We start from the raw sequence: 26350 nt of genomic DNA on the forward strand, positions 1-26350 counted from the left end.
AGGTGAGCGCAGCGGGGCGCACCGAAGCGGGGGTGCAAAACTGGATTGGGAGCTGATGTGAAGGCGGTGGGTGGGTGGGAGTGTGTAATCAATTTCTAAGAACCGCCCTTCAGACCATAAGTATAAGTCTCTAAAACAGTTTCTGTTAATCGCATACTTGAGACTAGTGAACTGAACGGCTATAAGAGAACTTTATGCAAACTGGGCGCTACTTCTCTATACCGCTTCTGAAGAAGAAAGTCAAACAGGTACGACGAAAAGTCGGCCAACCGATCGATCGCATAAAGGAGAAACAGGATATATTTCCAACAAATTGCTTTTGAGAGCAATTCACAAAGATTTCCTAAAAAGAGCCTGTTAAGTCACTTATGATAAAAACAATTCACCTATACCTCGTTGTTAATGAAGATCAGAGATAATGAGATCACATAACAGCAGCTGAAGTGCGGCATCAACAAAAGGAGAGAGAGAGATAGTGTGTGAGAAAGAGAAGGAAAGAAACCCTAACCGACAGAGAGAAAGAGATAGGAATAATTTCCATGATGGGTTTCGACACTGCAACTTCTAGTTTTCTAGCCTTGTTAGTAAATAAATCATATAGAACTGATCATTAAACATAAATCATTACCATCATATATCCAATAAATCATTAAAACTGAAAAAGTCAAAATTAAACACAAGGCTTCAACTTCGCAGTAAAAAATGTTCAAAACCATTTTTTCCCCAAAAGTTCTGTCAAGTAACCCACCTCCATGACTTAAAAAGTTTCGTTGACCAGTAATGGTCGTTAAACTTAGAAAAGCACAAAAAATATTGAAAAATTTGGAAACCATTGCAAATTTTAACAAATATTGCTAAAATTCAAGATATTTATATCTCAAACACCAATTCATTGTCTCAAGAGACTATTCAGTATGCCTGTTTCGATCATGAAATAGTTTCACTGGCTCAAAAAGCCAGTGAAACTTGGAACATCCTTACACTTGGAACATTAAAATTTCAAAAATTTGAAAAATTTCAAATTTTATCCGAAAATTACCAGAACTCTAGAAACTATGCAGCAGCTTATTATCAAACCTTGGAGGAGCCCCTGGTACCGGAAAAAACCAAAAACTTTTCCAGTAATTTATTATCAAACACCAACGGAGGTTTTCTGACCCTTGAGATTCAAAAAACCTGAATAATGACTATTAAATGTCAAAAAATTGACAAATGGCAAAAATTGTCAACACAATGCTAAAATTCGTGATGTTAACTTCTTGCAAGACATTGCATTACATCTGGAAATTATACAGTACGTATTTTCGAAACCTAGAGGAGGTTCCTTTGCTCTTGAGGCTGAAAAAACCCAAAAAAAAATGAAAGAAACTTGAAAGAAAGCAAATTTTTAAAATGCTAAAAATTTGTGACCTTGAAAAGTTGAAAAATTAGTCCAGTGCCCAAAAAAAATTGTTAGTATCTTACTATCAAAACCCCTTAGGAGGTTCTCTGGTCCCTGGATCTGGAAAGACGTGAATAAGGAAAAATGTTAAAAATTTGAAAAATTGCACGCTTTGTAAAAAAATGCTTAAAATCGTGATGTTAAAAGGTTGAAACCATTCCATTACCACTAGAAACTATGCAGTAACACAATATTAAAACCTAGAGGAGGTGTCTTGACACCTAGGGCTAATGAAAATCGAAAAATGTCAAAAATTTTCAAGAAGCTTGGAAAAAATTGTGCAAAACAGTATAAATTTTGTGTTTTTGGCCAGCGGTTGTTCGTCAGTACCTAGAAACGGGGTGCATAGAGGACTGATGAGGGGCAACAGTGGGGTGGGGGAGGGGGTAAGCGCTCGGGGGGTCTACAGTGGAGGGGTCTTCAACCTCTAAGAACCGCCCTATAGTTCACACCATAAGTCTCCAAAAGAGTTTGAGCTGAAACAGAGCTGAAAGGTTCTAAGAGCACTTCATACCCGCTGGGCGCTACTTGTTTATCCCGTTTTGAGGACGGAAAGCGTCAGACAAAAAATCAACGAAGCGAAAAAATGCTTAAAGACCGAAAGGACTAATATGATTGCTACACACTTCGTTTGAGAGCAATTATCAAGAAAAACTACAGCGAGAAGCACAAAATAAGAAGACAAAAAACTTAAGAAATAAGCGAATTAAAAAACATAGCACGACAAGTACTCACGGTCAATTCCATGAATTTTCATTGATTAAACAAAAAACTAGATCTAGAATGGACTATAATTGAATTGGAGAAACCATTTCTAAAAAATCATTAAAAAATTTAAACAGAAAATAAATGTCAAAATGCCGCATGTGAACCAAAAAACCACAAACGAGAAAAAGAAATTTGGTTTTGCTCCAACAAAAAACTAAGCCCAGGTTGAACTATGAATGGATTGGGAAAACCATTAAGAAAACAATCCGATCCAAAAAAATCGAAAAAAAGCCCGATCCAAAATAATCGAAAAAATCAAAAATCCACTAGCGAAAAACCAATATTAGTTTAAACACCGTTTTCTCACTGTACTTTAAAAATGGAACAAAACATTTCACGCAAAACCACTCGCTTTTTTGCTCCACTTTTTGTTTCGGCGTGACTTAAATCACTACTCCAACTTCAAAAATCATGAAAAAGTGTGAACAGACCTTAAAAAAACATAGCCGGAAGAATTCGGGAAAGGACTCCCAGGAAAAAAAACTAACGCCCCTAACTAACATGAAGCTTATCCTACTGAAAGATCACAAAAACTAACAAAGCTAATTCTACTGAATAACACTAACCACTCTGAAACAAGAAAATGAATAAGAACAATGAAGAAGTATCTGACCAGAAAAGATGATAAAGCATGGGATAAAAATATCACGTTGCAAGTTTAAGAAAACAACTTTTGGCAAAAACCTATGCGATACATTTATTTTTAATTCGTTGAACCACTGCAAAATGAGAGAAAAACCCAACAAAATTTTCAAGTAGAGAAACTAAATGAAGAACAAAACCAATATTCTCTGTAAAACTGCAACAAAAATTAGCCGCAAATTATGGATCAACTGCCATTATGCTGAATCCAAATCATTATCTGAGCAAACTGTTAATACTTCTTCTGGTCATGCGTTATAATCACACAATCAGAGAATTTTAGCAAAAATAAGCAAAACACGAAATTTCGCTGAAATCTGCATGAAAATTATCATTATCATTACACATTAGCATTATCATTACCAAAACGACTCTCAACTTAATCAAAACCACTAACATGCAGCAAAAACAACTTATTTGGACTATAGGCATCCCCAAATCCTATACAAACTTGAATACAAAAAGCATTTAAAAACAACTTCAAAATCTTTTAAAAATTTATGCATTTTTTTATTTCACACGAGCACATAGAACCAAAAAACGTCCATTGGAGCAAATAGAGCATTGAAAAGCTTCAAAAACAAAAGGCAAGTAAAATAGGCAAAGAAACTTTTCTAAGATAAGAAAAAACAGAAACCAGCAAAAAATAATTTCTTACTTCATTGTCATTTTTCATTAAAAAAAATCGTTTAACACCAATCAAAATAGCTGAAAAATCTGCAAATTGGTATAAAATTCACATTAAGACCAGAAACCTACAAAACACTATCAAAACAACCCTACAACAATACAAAATCATAATCAAACTTCTAAACCAAAAAAAATGAAAAACGGTTTTAAAAAGCCGCATACGGAAATTTTTTCACACCTCAATTTCTCGCTGTTTCGAAAACAGCGGAGTGGACAAAAAACCACTCTCTTTTCGCTCCGCTCTTCAGTTTTGTTCAGCACCCAAACCATTCTAAAAATTTTTACGCGCTTCATTTCCTGCTTCAAAATTCACTCCAACGAAAGTGATTAAAAAAAGGACTTCTTCAATACTCCTCTTCCAGTCGTAATAAAAAGACAGCGCCGCAATACAATTCAAATTCTTTGAATTGCAAAAACCACGAACACCGCAATATAGCTCCGTTCATCTTACAGCTTCGTAGCTATAAAAATAATGACATCATTTTTATATCACGAATTTGTAGCTGCCTGGTGTCCCCGAACCAATGAAAAATGCTGTGCACAGCAATGTCTTACTTTATTTTACACGTCTTCAGTAGTTTCGTTACACGTCTTCAAAAAAAAATACAAAAAAAGACAAACATACCCGGCAGATTGCCGGAAAATAGCCGCCGTTGATTCCCATAACCAAGATTGGGATTGAAAGAAGAAATAAACTAAGGAAATGATTTTTGTACAAACAATTATAAACTGCGAACTAATTTGATGTCATTTTGGAGCTGAACATACTACTGAGACCACACAAGGACTAGTATCAATACCAATAAGCATTAGAGATGGTATCTATGAACAAAGTTCGAGTAACAGGAATCTAAAATCGGGCTTTATCCAGTTTCTATTTCTGATTTTGTTATTTGATACTGGCTCTGTTCATTTTGAATTGCATTGCTGAGCAACTGCTGTCCAAAAACACTTTTAGCAGTATGAGAGAAGAGTGAAACTAGTTTAAAGAAGTCAAAAAGATTTCACGCAAAATGTTGAACAAGCTTTGAACTAAGGTAAAGCAAAAAATTTTTATTCGACAAGTAAAAACATAGCGGGACAAGTCCTGGCGTACAATTCAAAGAAAGTTCATTGACTCAACAAAAACTACACCTAGAACGGATTATGACTGAAGTGGGAAAACCATTTCCAAAAAAAATCAGATTAAAAAAAATTTAAAAGAAGTGATAATCAATGTCAAAATTCCGCATGTGAACAAAAACCACTAAAAGACAGTTGGTTCAAACAAAAAATAGGCCTAGAATAAACTTTGAATGGATTGGGAAAACCACCTAGAAAAAACCGATCAAAAAATCGAAAAACACTGTAAAAATCAAAGTAAAATTGCCGCATGTGAACAAAAATCCACTAGCGAGAAAACCAATTTTTGTTTAAACACCGTTTTCTCACTCTTTAAAATTAGAGTGAGAAAATTTTTCGCCGCAAAACCACTCGCTTTTTCGCTCTACTTTCTGTTTCGGCGTGACCAAAATCAATACTCCAATTTGACTTCAAAAATCATAAAAATCTGTGAGCAGATCTTAAAAAGACAGCGCCCCAATGCAATTCAAAAATTTTTGAATTGTAAAAGAAATTAGGAGCGCTAAAATAGCCGGCTGAGAAGCTGAGGCGGCTATTAAACAGGGCTTAAATAATTGCTACAAGCTTCGTTTGAGAGAAATCCTGATTGTATTTAAGCAAAAGATCATGAGCAATAAAAGCCCTCTCAATCGCTACTCGTATATTGGTGATAACGAGAGGTAAACGCCTAATAAAAATGTAAGATTTAGACGTCCGGTAACTTAAGACTTATCATTGACTTAACTTTTACAGTAAATACAGGTCAAAATGTGACTTACGACAATGTTGCGTTTCTCAGCTTGTGCCTTGTTGCGCAGGTGAGGTGGCACATACTTCTTCTCAGTGGCCTCCTGCACCTGCAGGTCTTGAAGACTGATGGCGCTGAACTGGAGCTCTCTGGGAGGGTATTGCTCTTTGGAGTTGCGTTGCTGCCAGCACACTTGCCAGAACTCAAAGTTGCTTCCACCCCTGGCACCTGCACTCAGCCCAGCACGACCCATATCTTCCTTCAGCCTGCGCCCCTGGTAGTCGTAAATCGCCCATTTATTGTCCACCTAAAACAAAGTTACAATATAATCTAAAATGGAACTTCAATAGTACAGCTGCTCAAACGAAATGAGGTCTGAGATACCTCTTTTTATACTGCCAGACATTTCTTACGTTGGTAATTCGCGTCTTTTCCACTGTAGCCCCCCCCCCCCCCCTCGCTTAGTGGTCATTAAACATATAGCCTCCTGAAATTAACGTAAATCATGCCATCATGGGGCAATAATGGGAAGGACCCTTAATCTAATACCACGAATGTACTTACAGTTAAGTAATTACAGTCCATACAATGAAAACCTTGAAACATTACCGAAAAAGTGTTCATGTTATTTATTCTGGTGCTCACAACATATTGGTTGATACCTTGAGTGTGGGTGAATGGGTTGCTAGCAGTAATCTCTCCCCACATGGAGACCATTCAAACAGCGTGATGTCAGCGAAGTCAATAATTTTGGCAATAAGACTGAGGGTGGGCCTGTGCCAGATCTCCACGTTGCTTCGGATAGCACCATGTCCGTAGAGAGCCAACAAATGGCCTTGGGGCGAGAAGCGACAGGCGCTCCGCAGTCCAGTGCCAAAATCGTAGACTGAACTGCACTTGGAATTGAATAGCGACGCCTTTGAAGGCATATCTAAAACAAAACAAAACATTGACCTTTTTATCATAAAGTTACAGGATGAGTGTTATCTACAAATGTATTATTTAGAACAGCTATGTTTCGCAAGGTTTAGAACCGAATCATCCACTTAATTTGACCTTGAAATAGAGAACGATTCAACTCTCTCCCCACAGAAAATACAGCATGCGTCTAATTGAGAGCTAAAAACAAACATACCTGACGAATTGCCGGAAAATAGCCGCCATTGATTCCCTTAACTCTATTGGGATTGAAAGAAATATCAACAAAAATTGATTTTTGTATAAAAATGTTTTTAAGTGCGATTTATTTTGATGTCATTTCGTAATTGAACATACTCCTGTCTCTCAGTGAGAGGCTACAGGGTCTAGTATCAATACCAATAAGCATCATAGACAGTAAATAAAACTTATGAGAACAAAGTTCAAGTACCTGGCATATAAAAATGGGCTTTATGGGTTTATTCCGTTTCTATTTCTGACTTTAATTTTTTATACTGACTCTCTTCATTTTGAATTGCTTTGCTGAGCAGCTGCTGTTTAAAAGGACTTTGAGAAGAATGACAGAAGAGTTAAACTAGCCTAGAGAAGTCAAAAAGATTTCACGCAAAATGTTGAAAAAGCGCGAATATGGGTAAAGCGAAAAAGTTTGACAAAGTAAAAAACATAGCAGGACAAGTCCTGACGTACAATTCAAAGAATTTTCATTGACTAAACAGAAAACTAGACCTAGAACGGACTATGAATGGATTGGGAAAACCATTTAGAAAAAATATCCGATCCGAAAAATCGAAAAAAAATCAAAGTGAAATTCCCGCATGTGAACAAAAAACCACTAGCGAGAAAGCGAATTTTTGTTCAAACACCGTTTTCTCACTCTACTTTAAATTTAGAGCGAAAAAATTTCACGCCGCAAATCCACTCGCTTTTTCGCTCCACTTCCTGTTCCGGCGTGACCAAAATCACTACTCCAATTTGACTTCAAAAATCATGAAAATGTGTGAACAGATCTTAAAAAAAGACAGCGCCCCAATAAAATTCAAATTCTTTGAATTGTAAAAAATTAGGAGCGCTATAATAGCCGGCTGAGAAGATGAGGGCGGCTATTAAAAACATACCCGGCAGATTGCCGGAAAATAGCCGCCGTTGATTCCAATAAGCATGATTGGGATTGAAATAACAGAAGTTATTGAAAAAAAAAAGATTTTTGTGCAAAAACATTTTTTTAAGTCCGATTTATTTTGATGGCATTTCGTGGTTGAACATACTTCTGTTTCAGAGAGAGGCTACAGGGGCTACTATCAATACCAATAAGCATTAGAGATGGTAACTAAGACTTATAGGAACGACGTTCAATTAGCGGGCATCTAAAATTGGGCTTTATGGGTTTATCCCGTTTCTACTTCTGACTTCAATTTTTTATACTGACTCTGTTCATTTTGAATTGCTTTGCTGAGCAACTGATGTTCAAAATCACTTTTAGCAGAATGAGAGAAGAGAGAAACTAGCCTAGAGAAGTCAAAAAGATTTCACGCAAAATGTTGAAAAGGCGGCAAAATGAGGTAAAGCGAAACATTTTTTTATTCGACGAAGTAAAAAAAAAATAGGAGCGCTATAATAGCCGGCTGAGAAGATGAGGGCGGCTATTAAAAACGAATAAAAGTTGATTGTACAAAAATTTTTTTGAAGTGCAAGCTATTTCGCTTGGACAGACATCCTCCTCTTTCTCAAGCAGAGGATACATAGATTGGTATTCATACCAATAAATATTAGACCTGGTAGCTAAGACTAATAAAAACACAGTCCGAACACGGGACATCTAAAACTGAGCTTTATGGGTTTATATCGTTTCTATGTTCTTCATTCATTTTAGATTGCTCTGCTGAGGCAAATGCTGTTTTAAACCACTTCCAGTAGAACGAACGTAGAGTAAAACTAGCCCATATAAGTTTAGAAGATAACACGCAAAATAACAAAATGGTAAAATGAAGTAAAACGAAGCAGATTTTTGTCTAGCGAAGTAAAAGAAACAATAAGACCGCTATTATAGCCGGTTGAGATGAAGGTGGCTATTAAACATAATCGACTAATGTAGATGCATTGCTCTCAAATGATCAGCGAGCAATTGGCTTCAGTAGTAGCCAGCTAGGGCTTCCTGATGACAGCATTAAGGTGGGCTGGACTTGACGATGCGTGTCAAACTTCTAAGAACCGCTCTTCGCACAATGAATTTATGTCTCCTCAACAGTCTCGGTGAGTCGCAGAATCTTAGAGACTAGTAAGGCGTAAAGCTCTAAGAGAGCTGCTCGGTAACATAATTCCCTCCGGGCTTTACCGGCTTAATCCGTTTCCGAGGACAAGAAGTGGACATGTCAATGTTAAAATAACGCTAAATAGGTCAAGCGAAAAATCGCATTAAAACGACCACAATACAAATACATTTGCTACCAACTTCGTTTACGAGCAATTAAAAATAAAGTCAGATCAACTCTTCTGTTAGCAAATGCTGGGGGATTGGTTCTACTGTACCCTGCTTCATTAGGGCCTCGGGTAGGGCAGGGATAAGAGATCTCCATAATAGATTATAGGCCGCTAAGATTATTTGAAATGAACCCCTTTCAACAATAAACGAATTATATTCGCGTTTAGTAGCACGCTGTTGCCAATTGGAGTTCACTGGCTGCTCATAATTTTGAGTGAGAACAATTTAGATCAAGCAAAACTCGGATGTCACGGATGTCAAAGTCAACTGAAAAAGTCAAAACGATCAGGAGAAACATTTTGCATTAACATAGAAACATTTTGCATTAAAAAAACATTGAAAGACTCCATTCTATAGACGAAGCCAAGGCTTGTACTATCTAAACAACTAAGGTTCGTACAACCTAACCTCACTTCAAAAACAAGTCATTCTTTAGGAAATCTAGAATTAATATTACTATCGTAAAAACAATGACAAATATTATTATACAGAGAATACAAACAATGTTAATATCCAGTTTCTCTCTGAAAACGACCCGCTCATTAAGGCTCTACTCAACTGACTTTCCTTCAAATACTACCGAACTAAGGCGACAAACAATGCTTAGAAAAAATATAAGCAACGGGTCTTTATTACAAAAGAGATCCCCTTTAGTTTATTGTCTTCCGCAATAAAAATCCCATCCAACTTGGTCAAAACAAAATTGACTGGAGGTTTTGGAAAGAAAACAATTATTGCCAAAAAACTCACACAAATACGACCCTCGAAGATTAAAAATGGTGAAAACCTAAAAGATTGATAAATCGGAAAACATATTTCAAAACGTTAACATTAAATTGATTAGAATACATGAAACACTACTTTAAAGTAAAAAACAAGCTATAAAATCAGGTGAGCAACTATTCAATAGTATTGAACTATTCTGAGACAGCAAAAAAAATGTTTAAGAGCCTCAATAGGTGAATACGGGAAATCAACCCAATTCAATGAACAAATATTCGAGTCCAAATCAATTCAACTTAATGTGTCCAATAAAACCTTGGATGAAAATAAATCTCGCAAAAATGTACAAAAATTAGTAGAAAGACAACTCCTTTGATAATTAATAAATCCGAACAGATAATCAAAGAGACTGGAATTGGATGAGTTTGGCACAAACGCCGATAAATAAAATAACTAAAATTTGGCCCGAATCAAATAACATACCCTAAAGATTGCCGGAAAATAGCCGCCGTTGATTCCAATAAGCATGATTGGGCTTGAAAGAATAGAAGATATTGAAAAAAAAAAGATTTTTGTACAAAAACATTTTTTAAGTCCGATTTATTTTGATGGCATTTCGTAGTTGAACATAACGTACTTCTGTTTCTTAGAGAGAGGCTACAGGGGCTACTATCAATACCAATAAGCATTAGAGATGGTAACTAAGACTTATAGGAACGACGTTCAAATAGCGGGCATCTAAAATTGGGCTTTATGGGTTTATCCCGTTTCTACTTCTGACTTCAATTTTTTATACTGACTCTGTTCATTTTGAATTGCTTTGCTGAGCAACTGATGTTCAAAATCACTTTTAGCAGAATGAGAGAAGAGAGAAACTAGCCTACAGAAGTCAAAAAGATTTCACGCAAAATGTTGAAAAAGCGGCAAAATGAGGTAAAGCGAAACATTTTTTTATTCGACGAAGTAAAAAAAATAGGAGCGCTATAATAGCCGGCTGAGAAGATGAGGGCGGCTATTAATAATAGTTCAATAAAAATAAGGAAACAGTAGCATCTGAAATCTGAAGGCAGCAAGGAACTTGAAACTTAACGTTTCAAAATTGAAGTCAATAATAGTCCAATTTTTGATAGAATCTCAAGATATCATGCCACTGAGAAATAGCAAAGCCGGTTTCTCATTAACTGAAAAAACTCCAGCTAATCCTGTTAAAAAATATAGTTGATAACAAAAAATCAGTAAGAACTAGAAAATCGAGAGGGGACAAGAATTCCGATAGAAAAAAAATCGACAAAAATTTATAAAATCAATCCAAACAGAATTATTTTAACAGAAGGGGCCAAGGAAATATTTTGAAAAATAATTGTTGATCATAAAACTGGTAAGATACTAAGAACTCTAGAAAAAGTTTTAAAACTCACTAAAAATTTTATAAATCCACAAACTAAGACAAAAACAAGCTAAAATTGGTAAAATGTAAGCTATAAATGCTAATAAATGTGGATTCATTCAAATTGTGCATATGAAACATGGAAAAAGCTTGCGGACTAAAAAATATAATTTGAGGCAAGGAAGTCCTAGCAAAACCAAACAATCTAAAATTCATCGAAAACCAACAAGATACCCAACACATTACAGACTAACGTCGGACGAAATGCTCTCAAACGAACAGTTGGCTTCAGTGGTAACCAGCTCTATTTGAGCTCTTCAGCCATTTGATTCCCTCCGATCGCTACTTGTTTATCCCGTTTTTAAGGACAAAGTCAAATGGGTCAAACAAAAAATCTCAAAATAAAGACCGCAGGACTAATATAATTGCTGCAAAAATCGTTTGAGAGCAACCCCTTAATACGATATACCCACCAAAGTTTAAACAATATTTGTTATAAAATGCCACGAGAGCAGAAGAATTTTTATTGAGCTTCTTTTTACAACATTAAAAATCTCTCCAGAATAAAGCAGTCTGAAAAAAAGACACCATATTTTTTCGACTATCAATTTTGTTCATTAAGACATCAAAATCAAACATTATTCACAAATGCATTGACTTTTACGTGTTCCACTTACGAATCAAGCAGGATCACAATTAACTACCCTCAATTTCGCTCTTATTTAAAAAAATCGATAACAACCAATACTGACTTTTGATTAACAAATTTATTATTGCGGTAACTGCCTGCTTCAGATTAAATATCGCGTAGTTTATCAAACGAAACAGTGAGCTGAGAAAGCATTGATAACAATCATACGGTTTGTAATTTTTGAATACGTAAACACTCATTAACAGGAAATTGAAAGCACTGGCAAGAATTAGTCAGAAACGACAGCAAGAAGTGCTGGGGGAGTCTGGGGTAAAACTTTATCGCCATTCCCACTGAAATATAGTCTTCCTCGACAGTTTCAGTGAATCACATACTTACAGACCAGTAAAGCTCTGAGAGATACTCAGTGACTTAGATCGGTAGTACAAAAAATGGAATTAAAAAAACACGCATGACTGATATAACTGCTACAAACTTCGTTTGAGAGCAATTAACAATCACCGAGTTTTAAAAAAAGGCTTTAAAAGAATCAAACTAAAATAAACCCAGTTGACTTGCCATTGTAGTTGGATCAGAAAACCTTCTATACCCGAGATGCTGAAAATAAGGTGAAACGGAAAATCAAGGAAAACAATGCAAAGAAACAAATAGCGCTAAATATTAGGCGTTGGAGATATCTCGGCTAACAAAAACTAGTGAGACGGAAGAGCGGTACAATCTCTAGAAAACATTTTCAAGAATTAAGCCAAAATTAATTGAAGTAATTCGGAGATTTTTTGCAGCTGATTCAGCCGCTTCCAGATATAACCTATTAAATCATAATTCTGCGAAAAAAAAACAAAACCTCTTTGATCCATTTAAGCTAAGTAAAATTAGTGGAAAAAATGTATTCAACTTTTTGTTGGGTGAGACAGTAAAGAACTAGTATGGCTAAAGAATTAGTATGGCTATAAGAATTTATAACATTCTAAACCAAAGACAGCATTATTAAATAGGAAAATAAAAATTTATAGAGCATTGATTTTTTTTCGAAAACTGGAACACCGTAAAATTTCTTTACTTTTCACTACGATTCATTTGATCCCGTCATATCATTTCACTCTATGATATTAAACCCCGCAAAGTTCTCAACCCAAAAACCGGAAACTTTTTACCAAAACCGTACCTATTCCTAATCACCTAAGAAAATTAAAAATTCAATTTAATTGTACCAATTTATAATTAAAATCGAGGATAAATGATAACCGGGTGACAAAAAATTGGGGTTAAATGACAGGGCATTAAACAAGCGAGGGTGAAGCTGTGAGACTCCATGCACTTTACAGACTGAACACGCTCCAAATATAACAATCTTGGGTACTATTGCTTAGTACAGTTTCGTTGGACTCTCGACGAACTGAACAAAATAACATGGCACTAATACGCTCAAAAATTTTCGATTGTAAAAACGAAAATGAAATCAATGATAAGTCTCGCTATTGCTACGCAGCTACTACAAAAAATTCGAGATACTTACGCCCATAAACAACGCAGAACTCATTTTTGTTGGGATCCCAGCAAATATCATACATAGGTCCGGGTTTGTTCAACTCCACCACTCCAGAGGAACCATCAGTGGACACGTAGAAAAGCATGGTCTCGCCATAATACGCTTTTCCACTCTGATCCACCTCAGTCATACTCTTCACAATCAGAGCAGTACCATTACTGTTCCAGTGCAACGTTGCCTTGTCTGCCTAAAGCATTCTTAGATTTACAAAATTCTATCCACAAAAATTAACCCGCCGCTGTACAGATGAACAGCCGAGTAGAAAATCGTGGCTTAAATGCGAGGCATTGATTTTAATTTTACTTGACAATTTCCTCCAATCAAACATCCGATTCCCACTTCACACCAAGATATAATGTACCTTTTCACTTCGTCTAATTTGATGTAATAAAAGTTGTTTTGGTACCTTGAAGAAACTTTTGGACGATAGGGCAGCATATTGGTCCAGGTCAGGGTACCTCAGAATCTTGACCACACTTGGAGTGCCCTTTTTGGAGCCAGTGATATAGACTGCCACGTGATTGGGTGCAGTGGGAAACATCTGGACCAGCGCCAGGCCCGGAATGTGGAGCTTATGCTTGGGCTGTGTGAAATCCCCATCCTGACAAAAATATTATGACTTAAAAATTTAACTGTCCAAAATTAAGACTTTCGCAAGTAGAACAATGAGATGTAAGCAATCGTTAAACATTGGTGAAAAAACACTCTAAGAACACCAACCAACAGTATACTATCGATACTCGGCGGGAAGAACTCTCAGCCAATAGTCGACTGAGTTCACTATTTTTCATGCGTTTAAGGTATTTAACGTTTTACTTGCTATGAACAACCGTAAGTAATTCTTAACTAGCAGACCCGCAAAAGCATCACCAGAAAATCATTTAAAAGAATAGGTTTAAAATTGAGATTTTTTCGTACCAGCTCGGGCTGTAAGCCATGACCCTCCTTCAACAGCCAGAGGTATTGCGTTACGTTACCGATGTGTTTGGTTTAGTATATTACCCCAAGTAACACCAATTTTTTGATCGAAGACTTAATTGGCTTTGCTATCTTGCATATTCAAGTACCGCTAAGATTTGTACAGATAACGAACTTCTACAGTGAGAAAAGAGAGTAAGAAAAGAAAGTGAGAAAAGAAAGTCAGACAGGAAAGTGAGAAAAGAAAGTGAGAAAAAAAGTGAGAAAAGAAAGTGAGAAAAGAAAGTGAGAAGTTGAAAACAGAAAGTGAGAAAAGAAAGTGAGAAAAGAAAGTGAGAAAAGCACAAGAGAAAAAGAAGTCAGAGAAGAAAGTTAGAAGAAAGTGAGAAAAGAAAGTGAGAAAAGAAAATGATAAAAGAAAGTGAGAAAAGAAAGTGAGAATAGAAATTGAGAAACGAAAGTGAGAAAAAAATGAGAAAAGAAAGTGAGAAAAGAAAAAGAAAAAAGAAAGTGAAAGAAGAAAGTGAGAAAAGAAAGTGAAAAGAAAGTGAGAAAAGAAAGTGAAAAGAAAGTTAGAAAAGAAAGTGAGAAGAGAAAGTGGGAAAAGAAAGTGAGATAAGAAAGTAAAAGAAAGTGAGAAAAGAAAAAAAGAAAAGAAAGTGAGAAAAGAAAAAGAGAAAAAAAAAGTGAGAAAAGAAAGCGAGTAAGAAAGTGAGAAAAGAAAGTGAGAAAAGAAAGTGAGAAAAGAAAGTGAGAAAAGAAAAGGAGAAAAGAAGGTGAGAAAAGAAAGTAAGAAAAGAAAGTGAGAAAAGAAAGCGAGAAAAGAAAGTGAGAGAAGAAAGTGAGAGAAGAAAGTGAGAGAAGAAAGTGAGAGAAGAAAGTGAGAAAAGAAAGTGAGAAAAGAAAGTGAGAAAAGAAAGTGAGAAAAGAAAGTTAGAAAAGAAAGCGAGAATAGAAAGTGAGAAAAGAAATTGAGAAAAAGTGAGATAAGAAAGTGTGAAAAGAAATTCAGAAAAGAAAGTGAGAAAAGAAAGTAAGAAAAGAAAGTGAGAAAAGAAAGTGAGAAAACAAAATAAAAGGAAGTGGGAAAACAAATTGAGAAAAGAAAATGAAAAAAGAAAGGACGGAAAAGTGAGAAGACAAAGTGAGAATAGAAAGTCAGAAAAAGTGAAAAAAAGGAAGGAAAAGTGAGAAGACAAAGTGAGAAAAGAAAGTCAGAAAATACAGTGAGAAAAGAATGTGAGAAAAGAAAGTGAGAATAGAAAGTCAGAAAAGAAAGTGAAAAAAGAAAGGAAGGAAAAGTGAGAAGACAAAGTGAGAAAAGAAAGTGAGAAAAGAAAGTGAAAAAAGACAGTGAGAAAAGAAAGTGAGAAAAGAAAATGAGAAAAGAAAGTGAGAAAAGAAATTGAGAAAAGAAAGTGAAAACGAAAGGAAGGAAAAGTGAGAAAACAAAGTGAGAAAAGAAAGTGAAAAAAGAAAGTCAGAAAAGAAAGTGAGAAAAGAAAGTGAGAAAACAAAGTGAGAAAAGAAAGTGAGAAAAGAAAGTGAGAAAAGAACGAGAGAAAAGACAGTGAGAGAAGAAAGTGAGCGAAGAAAGTGAGAGAAGAAAGTGAGAAAAGAAAGTGAGAAAAGAAAGTGAGAAAAGAAAGTTAGAAAAGAAAGCGAGAATAGAAAGTGAGAAAAGAAATTGAGAAACAAAAGTGAGATAAGAAAGTGTGAAAAGAAATTCAGAAAAGAAAGTGAGAAAAGAAAGTAAGACAGGAAAGTGAGAAAAGAACGTGAGAAAAGTGAGAAAAGAAAGTGAGAAAAGTGAGAAAAGAAAGTGAGAAGTTGAAAACAGAAAGAGAAAAGAAAGTGAGAAAAGCACAAGAGAAAAAGAAGTCAGAGAAGAAAGTTAGAAGAAAGTGAGAAAAGAAAATGATAAAAGAAAGTGAGAAAAGAAAGTGAGAATAGAAATTGAGAAACGAAAGTGAAAAAAAAATGAGAAAAGAAAGTGAGAAAAGAAAAAGAAAAAAGAAAGTGAAAGAAGAAATTGAGAAAAGAAAGTGAAAAGAAAGTGAGAAAAGAAAGTGAAAAGAAAGTTAGAAAAGAAAGTGAGAAGAGAAAGTGGGAAAAGAAAGTGAGATAAGAAAGTAAAAGAAAGTGAGAAAAGAAAAAAGAAAAGAAAGTGAGAAAAGAAAGTGAGAAAAGAAAGTTAGAAAAGAAAGCGAGAATAGAAAGTGAGAAAAGAAATTGAGAAAAAGTGAGATAAGAAAGTGTGAAAAGAAATTCAGAAAAGAAAGTGAGAAAAGAAAGTGAGAAAAGAAAGTGAGAAAAGAAAGTGAGAAAAGAAAGTGAGAAAACAAAATAAAAGGAAGTGGGAAAACAAATTGAGAAAAGAAAATGAAAAAAGAAAGGACGGAAAAGTGAGAAGACAAAGTGAGAATAGAAAGTCAGAAAAAGTGAAAAAAGAAGGGAAGGAAAAGTGAGAAGACAAAGTGAGAAAAGAAAGTCAGAAAATACAGTGAGAAAAGAATGTGAGAAAAGAAAGTGAGAATAGAAGTCAGAAAAGAAAGTGAAAAAAGAAAGGAAGGAAAAGTGAGAAGACAAAGTGAGAAAAGAAAGTGAGAAATGAAAGTGAAAAAAGACAGTGAGAAAAGAAAGTGAGAAAAGAAAATGAGAAAAGAAAGTGAGAAAAGAAATTGAGAAAAGAAAGTGAAAACGAAAGGAAGGAAAAGTGAGAAAACAAAGTAAGAAAAGAAAGTGAAAAAAGAAAGTGAGAAAAGAAAGTGAGAAAAGAAAGTGAGAAAACAAAGTGAGAAAAGAAAGTGAGAAAAGAAAGTGAGAAAAGAACGAGAGAAAAGACAGTGAGAGAAGAAAGTGAGCGAAGAAAGTGAGAGAAGAAAGTGAGAAAAGAAAGTGAGAAAAGAAAGTGAGAAAAGAAAGTTAGAAAAGAAAGCGAGAATAGAAAGTGAGAAAAGAAATTGAGAAACAAAAGTGAGATAAGAAAGTGTGAAAAGAAATTCAGAAAAGAAAGTGAGAAAAGAAAGTGAGAAAAGAAAGTAAGACAGGAAAGTGAGAAAAGAACGTGAGAAAAGTGAGAAAAGAAAGTGAGAAAAAAAGTGAGAAAAAAAGTGAGAAAAGAAAGTGAGAAGTTGAAAACAGAAAGAGAAAAGAAAGTGAGAAAAGAAAGTGAGAAAAGCACAAGAGAAAAAGAAGTCAGAGAAGAAAGTTAGAAGAAAGTGAGAAAAGAAAATGATAAAAGAAAGTGAGAAAAGAAAGTGAGAATAGAAATTGAGAAACGAAAGTGAGAAAAAAAATGAGAAAAGAAAGTGAGAAAAGAAAAAGAAAAAAGAAAGAGAAAGAAGAAAGTGAGAAAAGAAAGTGAAAAGAAAGTGAGAAAAGAAAGTGAAAAGAAAGTTAGAAAAGAAAGTGAGAAGAGAAAGTGGGAAAAGAAAGTGAGATAAGAAAGTAAAAGAAAGTGAGAAAAGAAAAAAGAAAAGAAAGTGAGAAAAGAAAAAGAGAAAAAAAGTGAGAAAAGAAAATGAGTAAGAAAGTGAGAAAAGAAAGTGAGAAAAGAAAGTGAGAAAAGAAAGTGAGAAAAGAAAAGGAGAAAAGAAGGTGAGAAAAGAAAGTAAGAAAAGAAAGTGAGAAAATAAAGCGAGAAAAGAAAGTGAGAGAAGAAAGTGAGAGAAGAAAGTGAGAAAAGAAAGTGAGAAAAGAAAGTGAGAAAAGAAAGTTAGAAAAGAAAGCGAGAATAGAAAGTGAGAAAAGAAATTGAGAAAAAGTGAGATAAGAAAGTGTGAAAAGAAATTCAGAAAAGAAAGTGAGAAAAGAAAGTGAGAAAAGAAAGTGAGAAAAGAAAGTGAGAAAACAAAATAAAAGGAAGTGGGAAAACAAATTGAGAAAAGAAAGTGAAAAAAGAAAGGACGGATAAGTGAGAAGACAAAGTGAGAATAGAAAGTCAGAAAAAGTGAAAAAAGAAAGGATGGAAAAGTGAGAAGACAAAGTGAGAAACGAAAGTCAGAAAATAAAGTGAGAAAAGAATGTGAGAAAAGAAAGTGAGAATAGAAAGTCAGAAAAGAAAGTGAAAAAAGAAAGGAAGGAAAAGTGAGAAGACAAAGTGAGAAAAGAAAGTGAGAAAAGAAAGTGAAAAAAGACAGTGAGAAAAGAAAGTGAGAAAAGAAAGTGAGAAAAGAAAGTGAGAAAAGAAATTGAGAAAAGAAAGTGAAAAACGAAAGGAAGGAAAAGTGAGAAAACAAAGTGAGAAAAGAAAGTGAGAAAAGAAAGTGAAAAAAGACAGTGAGAAAAGAAAGTGACAAAAGAAAGTGAAAAAAGAAAGTGAGAAAAGAAAGTGAGAAAAGAAAGTGAGAAAACAAAGTGAGAAAAGAAAGTGAGAAAAGAAAGTGAGAAAAGAACGAGAGAAAAGACAGTGAGAGAAGAAAGTGAGCGAACAAAGTGAGAGAAGAAAGTGAGAAAAGAAAGTGAGAAAAGAAAGTGAGAAAAGAAAGTGAGAAAAGAAAGTGAGAAAAGAAAGTTAGAAAAGAAAGCGAGAATAGAAAGTGAGAAAAGAAATTGAGAAACAAAAGTGAGATAAGAAAGTGTGAAAAGAAATTCAGAAAAGAAAGTGAGAAAAGAAAGTGAGAAAAGAAAGTGAGAAAAGAAAGTGAGAAAAGAAAGTAAAATGAAGTGGGAAAACAAATTGGGAAAAGAAAGTGAAAAAAGAAAGGAAGGAAAAGTGAGAAGACAAAGTGAGAATAGAAAGTCAGAAAATAAAGTGAAAAAAGAAAGGAAGGAAAAGTGAGAAGACAAAGTGAGAAAAGAAAGTGAGAAAATAAAGTGAGAAAAGAAAGTGAGAAAAGAAAGTGAGAATAGAAAGTCAGAAAAGAAAGTGAAAAAAGAAAGGAAGGAAAAGTGAGAAGACAAAGTGAGAAAAGAAAGTGAGAAAAGAAAGTGAAAAAAGAAAGTGAAAAAAGAAAGTGAGAAAAGAAAGTGAGAAAAGAAAGTGAGAAAAGAAAGTGAGAAAAGAAATTGAGAAAAGAAAGTGAAAAAAGAAAGGAAGGAAAAGTGAGAAGACAAAGTGAGAAAAGAAAGTGAAAAAAGAAAGTGAGAAAAGAAAGCGAGAAAACAAAGTGAGAAAAGAAAGTGAAAAAAAGGAAGTGAGAAAAAAAGTGAGGGTACCCCACACGGATTTGAACCCTCGCCCCTCAGAATAGCAGTCCTCCATCTTACCACCTGCACTATAACGACTACAAGCCACCATTTCTCACAATTGCTTATATCGTATCAATAACATATTTCAGATTGAGAGCATTTGAGATCACACAAAATCAAAAAGTAAAGCGTGAAAAACTTAGTTGAAATCTAAGAGTGTTCTAGAATAGCGCAGAATCCGTAAAGCTAAAACTTTGCAGAAAAACACACGTTTACAATAAGAACTTCAAACTTAGTTCGGGACCATTCAAGAAACACGTAGTACCCAGGACAGTAAATCCTCCCTCTGGGCGAGCAAACTTTTAAGCCCACTTAGCCTCGTGGTAACTGCACCTGACTAACAGTCTTTTGTCCCGGGTTCGATTCTCACCCATCTACTTTGAGCCTTTTAGGTCATTGACCTCTCTCGATATGTCCGCTTAAACATGCTGCTCAATGCGGCTCTTAAACATGCGCTTCGAGAGGCCCCTTAAACATGCAAAAATTTTGTCCCACTTTAGAGCTCACGCGTTTAATATATAGGATTCGAAATTCTTAATTCATTGCCTTAGTAAAAATCAGCTGTTATGCAAGCAATTAAATGGTTTGAAAAATTCAGCTGGTATAAACGCTCATCAGCTTAATATCTTAAGTCCTTTACATGATCTTTGATTATGATTTCGTTCATATTTCCTCTAATGCTCTCTTATTAACTTGATTACCCGAACTTGACTTCGATTATCTTTCTGTGTAATTTTCACTGACTGAGGCGCCTCAGTCCAAGACGTGTCTATTTGTTATTGGGTGTGAATCTGACCTGATAGAAGACTGCGTGTTCCTTGTAGAATCGGCAGCAGATCCTCTCGTCCTGTGAAAACTGTGGCTGCCAGTTAGCTGAGGTGCCTTGTGTGAAAGTGGCCACTACCCTTTGAGACAGGAAAGAGTAAATGCAGATGTTGTCTTTGTTCCCATTTGCTGAAACCACTCAATATTATTACAACTTTTCTCCGCTTATCTTAGAGATAACTAAAAAATTGACACAATCTTTGCAGCGCGCAGATTATCACGTTGCAAGCATTTTGCCATCGGAATGGATAAAAAGTAGTCCTTAAAAATAAACGAAGTTTAACCCGCGAAAAGAAAACCATAACTATAAGGTTATAAATATACGATTTTCCGTTCTAAGCCTTGTTTTGAGTAATGATTTGTCTCACCCAGTAACACGCTCACATGGATGGCGACAAAATTGTTGGTTGGCTCACCATTACTAAATGGCTCGAAAGTACAAATGTAGGTATTTCTGGGTGAGAACTGGATGCTGGTGACTCTGGCCCTGTTGACTTGGAAGAGAGGGGCAAAGTTATTGTTCACATTCATCACCACTAGGTACTCTGAGTTGCACCAGGCCAGGTATTTCCCCTCCCCACTCCAAGCGAACACTTGATTTGTGTTCTTCTGTTGCAGAGTGCTGCAAAAGCAAGTGAACATAACACAAAGTTTACAGCATCTCATGCAAAAGAACAAGAGCATATCTCTTCCTAACCCCCCACCCACGCTTCGAAGGAACAAAACTTTTAACCCGATAATGAGGGATATATGGTGGAGGTGGGTGGGGGGGGGGGGGGGACGATATGCACAACAGGGCGTGCAACATTTTAGTTGGAGGGTTTTGAATTTCGTTTTTTTCTCGAAGAGTTATCCTGGTTTTAGGTTTCTGAAACATTATTTTTCTATTTTTTTTTTAAAAAACGTCTAATGATTTTCTGCTTATTTTTGGCAAAAAAGTAAGCTGAAATTAGCTACTAATTAGCTACTGTTTTTGCTAGCCTATTTGTATCACAGGGTTATTACAGGCTTTTTGAATTACCGCCAAACTTTGTCAGGAAAGCAAAGAAACATTGGTCTTCTTGAATACTATTGTCAATGCACAAAATCAATGTCCCTAGGTTTTTAGTCTTACTTCATTAGTTTTTGTCTATTTTATTTTTGTATTCCTTTTACCGTTTTCGGCAAAATTTGGAAATTTTTGTCAGAGTTTGTATCAAGTTTCTATCAAGAAAGAGACTTTTTCTTGCCTTACAAAGAGACTTACATTAACCATTATTTTTAATCGTCTGTAACAACTGTAAACTTCAAGGTAATCATGAAACAAGATTTTTTGAAAAAATTCGCTCCAAACTTTACAATTTTCTTCAAAAACCTTTGTCCAATCAACGAATACCGTAATAGAGTAGATTTTTGTTTGAACTGTAGCTAAGTCTAGAAAATTTTGCTAATTCTTCCAATTCAAATTATTTTCTCAATCAATATTCCAAAATTTCTCATTTCATCTGTTTGTTCTGCAAAATCTTTTCTGTAACCATCTCCTCTATCCTTTGCCACAATAGAAAAATCCAATGGCAGTAAATGTTGGTTTCTTAAACACACTTCTATTAATGTATTTGCATAATAACTACTTTTTAGTTACATTTTTTAAACTACTTTTTAAAGTTCTTAGTCATTGAATCAGTGAATATCAGAGGAAAACAACAAGTTAAAATTGCTTAAAAACGAATGAAATCGAAAAACAATTTCTATCGACTGAAAACAGTGATTAACTTCTTTCACGCCTCCATGGAAAGCCAGCTGCACCTGTCAATAATGAAACTTATTGGAGAGGACAACAAAAAGAACAGATACAGCCAAACTTCAAAAATTCAGATTTTTATAAAAAACGAGAAGAGTTGAAAACAATAAAAGCGCTAAAAACACAAACTAAACAAAACAGTTGCAAAAGATCATTGCTAGCATATCCAATCAATTTTAGTAGCATCTATGAAAAAAAAGTATGTAAAACTATGAAAAAGTTCGTAGGAATTTTGGTAAAAACAGAAGTCAAATTGACGCACATGAATTTTTTTAAAATTTAACGAAACACGAAATTCTGACTGCGCTTTAGTCGTAAATTGAAAAAATTTAAACAATTAGTATTTTTCTCCTTCATTTTTGTTTCCCGTTGAAATCACTGCTCGTTAGATTTCTAATTGACATTAAAAAATCAAAGTGTGAACAGTTCACAAAAATATAGCCGAACAAAAACTGATTTATAATCAAAAGATATTAAGAAATTTTAGCCCAGGGAAATAACAGCAACAGCTTTTAATAGCCAAGGAAGCATAAACCTCAATTTACACAAAGAAAAACGAAATTAATTTTAAATGCGCATTTTTCAGAAAACCACTGACTGCTACCGTGAATCAAAAATCACGGGTCCTTCATTGTGCATAAAATTCACATTACGGGTGTCTAGAAAATACACAACAAATATAAAAAACAATGACGACAAAGTAGGAAAAGATGAAGTTTGAAAAATGAGATTATCAATATAATCTTCAAAACAAATGTCACTAATGACTCTAAAAGCAAGAAGCATCAAAAAATTGAAAGACGTAACTGCGTAAAAAGCAGTACCCAAATTGAGCAAATCACCAAAATAAAACAAATACCAGTTTTTAGAAAAGACTGAGGGTCAAATTTGTAAAACTGCCAAAAATGCTGTCAAAACAACCAAAATTTGAAACCGCGAAAGAAACTGAAACTGAAATTGGTTTGGAATTATGCCTAATTATAAAACCGAAGACCTTATAAAAATCAGCGAGTGACAAGACAACAATAAAAACAAGGATAAGCAAAGCCCAAAAATTCCAATACTTTTTAAATAAAGGTGATCTGAGTCAAGAATACCAACAGCCAAAACTAAAAACTTTAATGGGTCCAAGTACGCATCATCAGAGACCTGATAAAACCCACAAAACCAAAAAAAAATTAATGAAAACAAGTGGAGAAGTAAAAAATGTTGCTATCAATTAAAAGACCTAAAATAAATCATTTATTGCTCAAAAATATGACCTGTTAATTTTAAAACTAAGAGTTAAACTTACAAAAACAACAACATACACCGTTAAATTCCAAAGATTCGCCTATTCTTTTATGAAAACAAATAGTGGCAAAATCTTAAAAACAATGAGCTTCCCTTTGAAGGCACAAAAAGTAATAATTACGCACCATTACATCACAAATATTCCCACTAAATAGCATTCGTGAAGGACATCAGATGAGAGAGCGAAAACAGAAGTTAAATTGCGGCTTAAATTTTTGCTTAAACAGCAAAAAATCGCACAAACTTATTTCTCACTGCACTTTAGAAATAGTTTTTAAAAACCTCAACCTTATAAAATATTAGCTTTTAGGGTTTTTTACTACTCAAACGTCAAGAAATCACCACTCGAAATTTATTACGTCTCACAAATCTTCGAAAAAAAATTTAAAAGGAGCGCCCCAGTATTATCCAAACCATTTGGATTTAAGAGAAACCAAGATCAGACTAATAAAATAACCTTGCTATCACTTCGTGGCCACTAAAAAATTAATTAATGTTTTTACTGATCAGGAGCTAATCCGTTTAGGCTATGAAATAATCCTTCTTTTGCTTCGAAAGATCAACGCCTGTTTTTTTTTGAAAAAAATGTGATGAGATGCGGTCACAACATTACCTAGCCTCCTTGTTACATAGAACCCTTCAATGTAACATCATAGATAGGATAGAATAGATTCGAAATCGCAATATCCAAACAACAGTTACATCTCGTCTTGAATCCCACCTGAGTTTTTCTCAATCCCACAGGAAAATGGTCTTTCGAACTTAATAAGAAGCTCGAAGATATTTCTCATCTCAAATGACCAACAGTTATTGCTAAATCATTTGATAAACATAAACTGACTGATGTCGAGAGAATTGCTCTCGAATGACAGGCGGGTGGAAAAACATTTCTCCCCACCGTGATTCGAACCATTGCCCTCCCACTTCATCAATTTTACTAGCATTTATGAAAAAAAAAGTATGTAAAACTATGAAAAAGTTCGTAGGAATTTTGGTAAAAGACAAGTCGAATTGTGGCACATGAAAATTTTCTCAAAATTCAACCAAACCCGAAATTCTGACTGCGCTTTAGTCGTAAATTGAAAAAATTTAACCAATTAAATTTTGCTCCTTCATTTTTGTTTACCGTTGAAATCACTGCATCTTAGATTTCTAATTCACATTAAAAAATCAAAGAAAGTGTGAACAGTTCACAAAAATATAGCCGAACAAAAACTGATTTATAATCAAAAGATATTAAAAAATTTTAGCCCAGGGAAATAACAGCAACAGCTTTTGATAGCCAAGGAAGCATAAACCTCAATTTACACAAAGAAAAACGAAATTAATTCTAAATGCGCATTTTTCAGAAAACCACTGACTGCTACCGTGAATCAAAAATCACGGGTCCTTCATTGTGCATAAAATTCACATTACGGGTGTCTAGAAAATACACAAATATAAAAAACAATGACGACAAAGTAGGAAAAGATGAAGTTTGAAAAATGAGATTATCAATATAATCTTGAAAACAAATGTCACTAATGTCTTTAAAAGCAAGAAGCATCAAAAAATTGAAGGACGTAACTGCGTAAAAACCAGTACCCAAATTGAGCAAATCACCAAAATAAAACACATACCAGTTTTTAGAAAAGACTGAGGGTCAAATTTGTAAAACTGCCAAAAATGCTGTCAAAACAACCAAAAATTGAAACCGCGAAAGAAACTGAAACTGAAATTGGTTTGGAATTATGCCTAATTATAAAACCGAAGACCTTATAAAAATCAGCGAGTGACAAGACAACAATAAAAACAAGGATAAGCAAAGCCCAAAATTTCCAATACTTTTTAAATAAAGATGATCTGAGTCAAGAATACCAACAGCCAAAACTAAAAACTTTAATGGGTCCAAGTACGCATCATCAGAGACCCCATGACACCCGCCATTAATGAGATTAAGTGACAGCTCATCAAAAATAACTACAATTACCAGCAACAAAACTTTATTTTATTAATACAAATAGTATGAGTCATTGAAACCATTATCTATCATATCTCACATCTAAAATGCTTCTTTTATACATGAAAGGAAGCGAGAAGATCTATCATTAGTTTGACCAGGCAACATGACAAAAAGGACAAGTACTGATAAAACCCACAAAACCAAAAAAAAATTAATGAAAACAAGTGGAGAAGTAATAAATGTTGCTATCAATTAAAAGACCTAAAATAAATCATTTTTTGCTCAAAAATATGACCTGTTAATTTTAAAACTAAGAGTTAAACTTACAAAAACAACAACATACACCGTTAAATTCCAAAGATTCGCCTATTTTTTTATGAAAACAAATAGTGGCAAAATCTTAAAAACAATGAGCTTCCCTTTGAAGGCACAAAAAGTAATAATTACGCACCATTACATCACAAATATTCCGACTAAATAGCATTCGTGAAGGACATCAGATGAGAGAGCGAAAACAGAAGTTAAATTGCGGCTTAAATTTTTGCTTAAACAGCAAAAAATCGCACAAACTTATTTCTCACTGCACTTTAGAAATAGTTTTTAAAAACCTCAACCTTATAAAATATTAGCTTTTAGGGTTTTTTACTACTCAAACGTCAAGAAATCACCACTCGAATTTTATTACGTCTCACAAATCTTCGAAAAAAAATTTAAAAGGAGCGCCCCAGTATTATCCAAACCATTTGGATTTAAGAGAAACCATGATCAGACTAATAAAATAACCTTGCTATCACTTCGTAGCCACTAAAAAATTAATTAATGTTTTTACTGATCAGGAGCTAATCCGTTTAGGCTATGAAATAATCCTTCTTTTGCTTCGAAAGATCAACGTCTGTTTTCTTTTGAAAAAAATGTGATGAGATGCGGTCACAACATTATATGCTTCTTATTACCTAGCCTCCTTGTTACATAGAACCCTTCAATGTAACATCATAGATAGGATAGAATAGATTCGAAATCGCAATACCCAAACAACAGTTACATCTCGTCTTGAATCCCACCTGAGTTTTTCTCAATCCCACAGGAAAATGGTCTTTCGAACTTAATAAGAAGCTCGAAGATATTTCTCATCTCAAATGACCAACAGTTATTGCTAAATCAATTGATAAACATAAACTGACTGATGTCGAAAGAATTGCACTCGAATGACAGGCGGGTGGAAAAACATTTCTCCCCACCGTGATTCGAACCATTGCCCTCCCACTTCATCAATTTTACTA

General features: G+C 34.5%; 4 protein-coding genes across 4 annotated transcripts in view; all 4 read right to left on the bottom strand.

Moving 5' to 3' along the window:
- Nucleotides 1-26350, bottom strand: part of LOC142349906 (uncharacterized) — a 419533-nt gene that overhangs the window by 82868 nt on the left and 310315 nt on the right. The gene's annotated exons all lie outside the window — the stretch shown is intronic.
- Nucleotides 1-26350, bottom strand: part of LOC142349904 (uncharacterized) — a 412979-nt gene that overhangs the window by 75189 nt on the left and 311440 nt on the right. The window lies entirely within an intron of this gene.
- The window catches only part of LOC142349900 (endoplasmic reticulum-Golgi intermediate compartment protein 3-like), a 393083-nt gene that overhangs the window by 55296 nt on the left and 311437 nt on the right, over nucleotides 1-26350 (bottom strand). The window lies entirely within an intron of this gene.
- LOC142349979 (eukaryotic translation initiation factor 2A-like) overlaps nucleotides 1-26350 on the bottom strand; it is a 49197-nt gene that overhangs the window by 18805 nt on the left and 4042 nt on the right. Inside the window, exons 2-7 of the mRNA XM_075401853.1 lie at nucleotides 20472-20677; nucleotides 20027-20184; nucleotides 13526-13720; nucleotides 13087-13306; nucleotides 6053-6321; nucleotides 5422-5697 (exon numbers count right to left, since the gene is read on the bottom strand). Coding sequence (XP_075257968.1) covers nucleotides 5422-5697; nucleotides 6053-6321; nucleotides 13087-13306; nucleotides 13526-13720; nucleotides 20027-20184; nucleotides 20472-20677 — 1324 coding nt within the window. The remainder of the gene's footprint in view (nucleotides 1-5421; nucleotides 5698-6052; nucleotides 6322-13086; nucleotides 13307-13525; nucleotides 13721-20026; nucleotides 20185-20471; nucleotides 20678-26350) is intronic.

This window comes from Convolutriloba macropyga, chromosome 11 (genome assembly GCF_964194025.1).
Source record: "Convolutriloba macropyga chromosome 11, txConMacr16.3, whole genome shotgun sequence".
Lineage (NCBI taxonomy): Eukaryota > Metazoa > Xenacoelomorpha > Acoela > Convolutidae > Convolutriloba > Convolutriloba macropyga.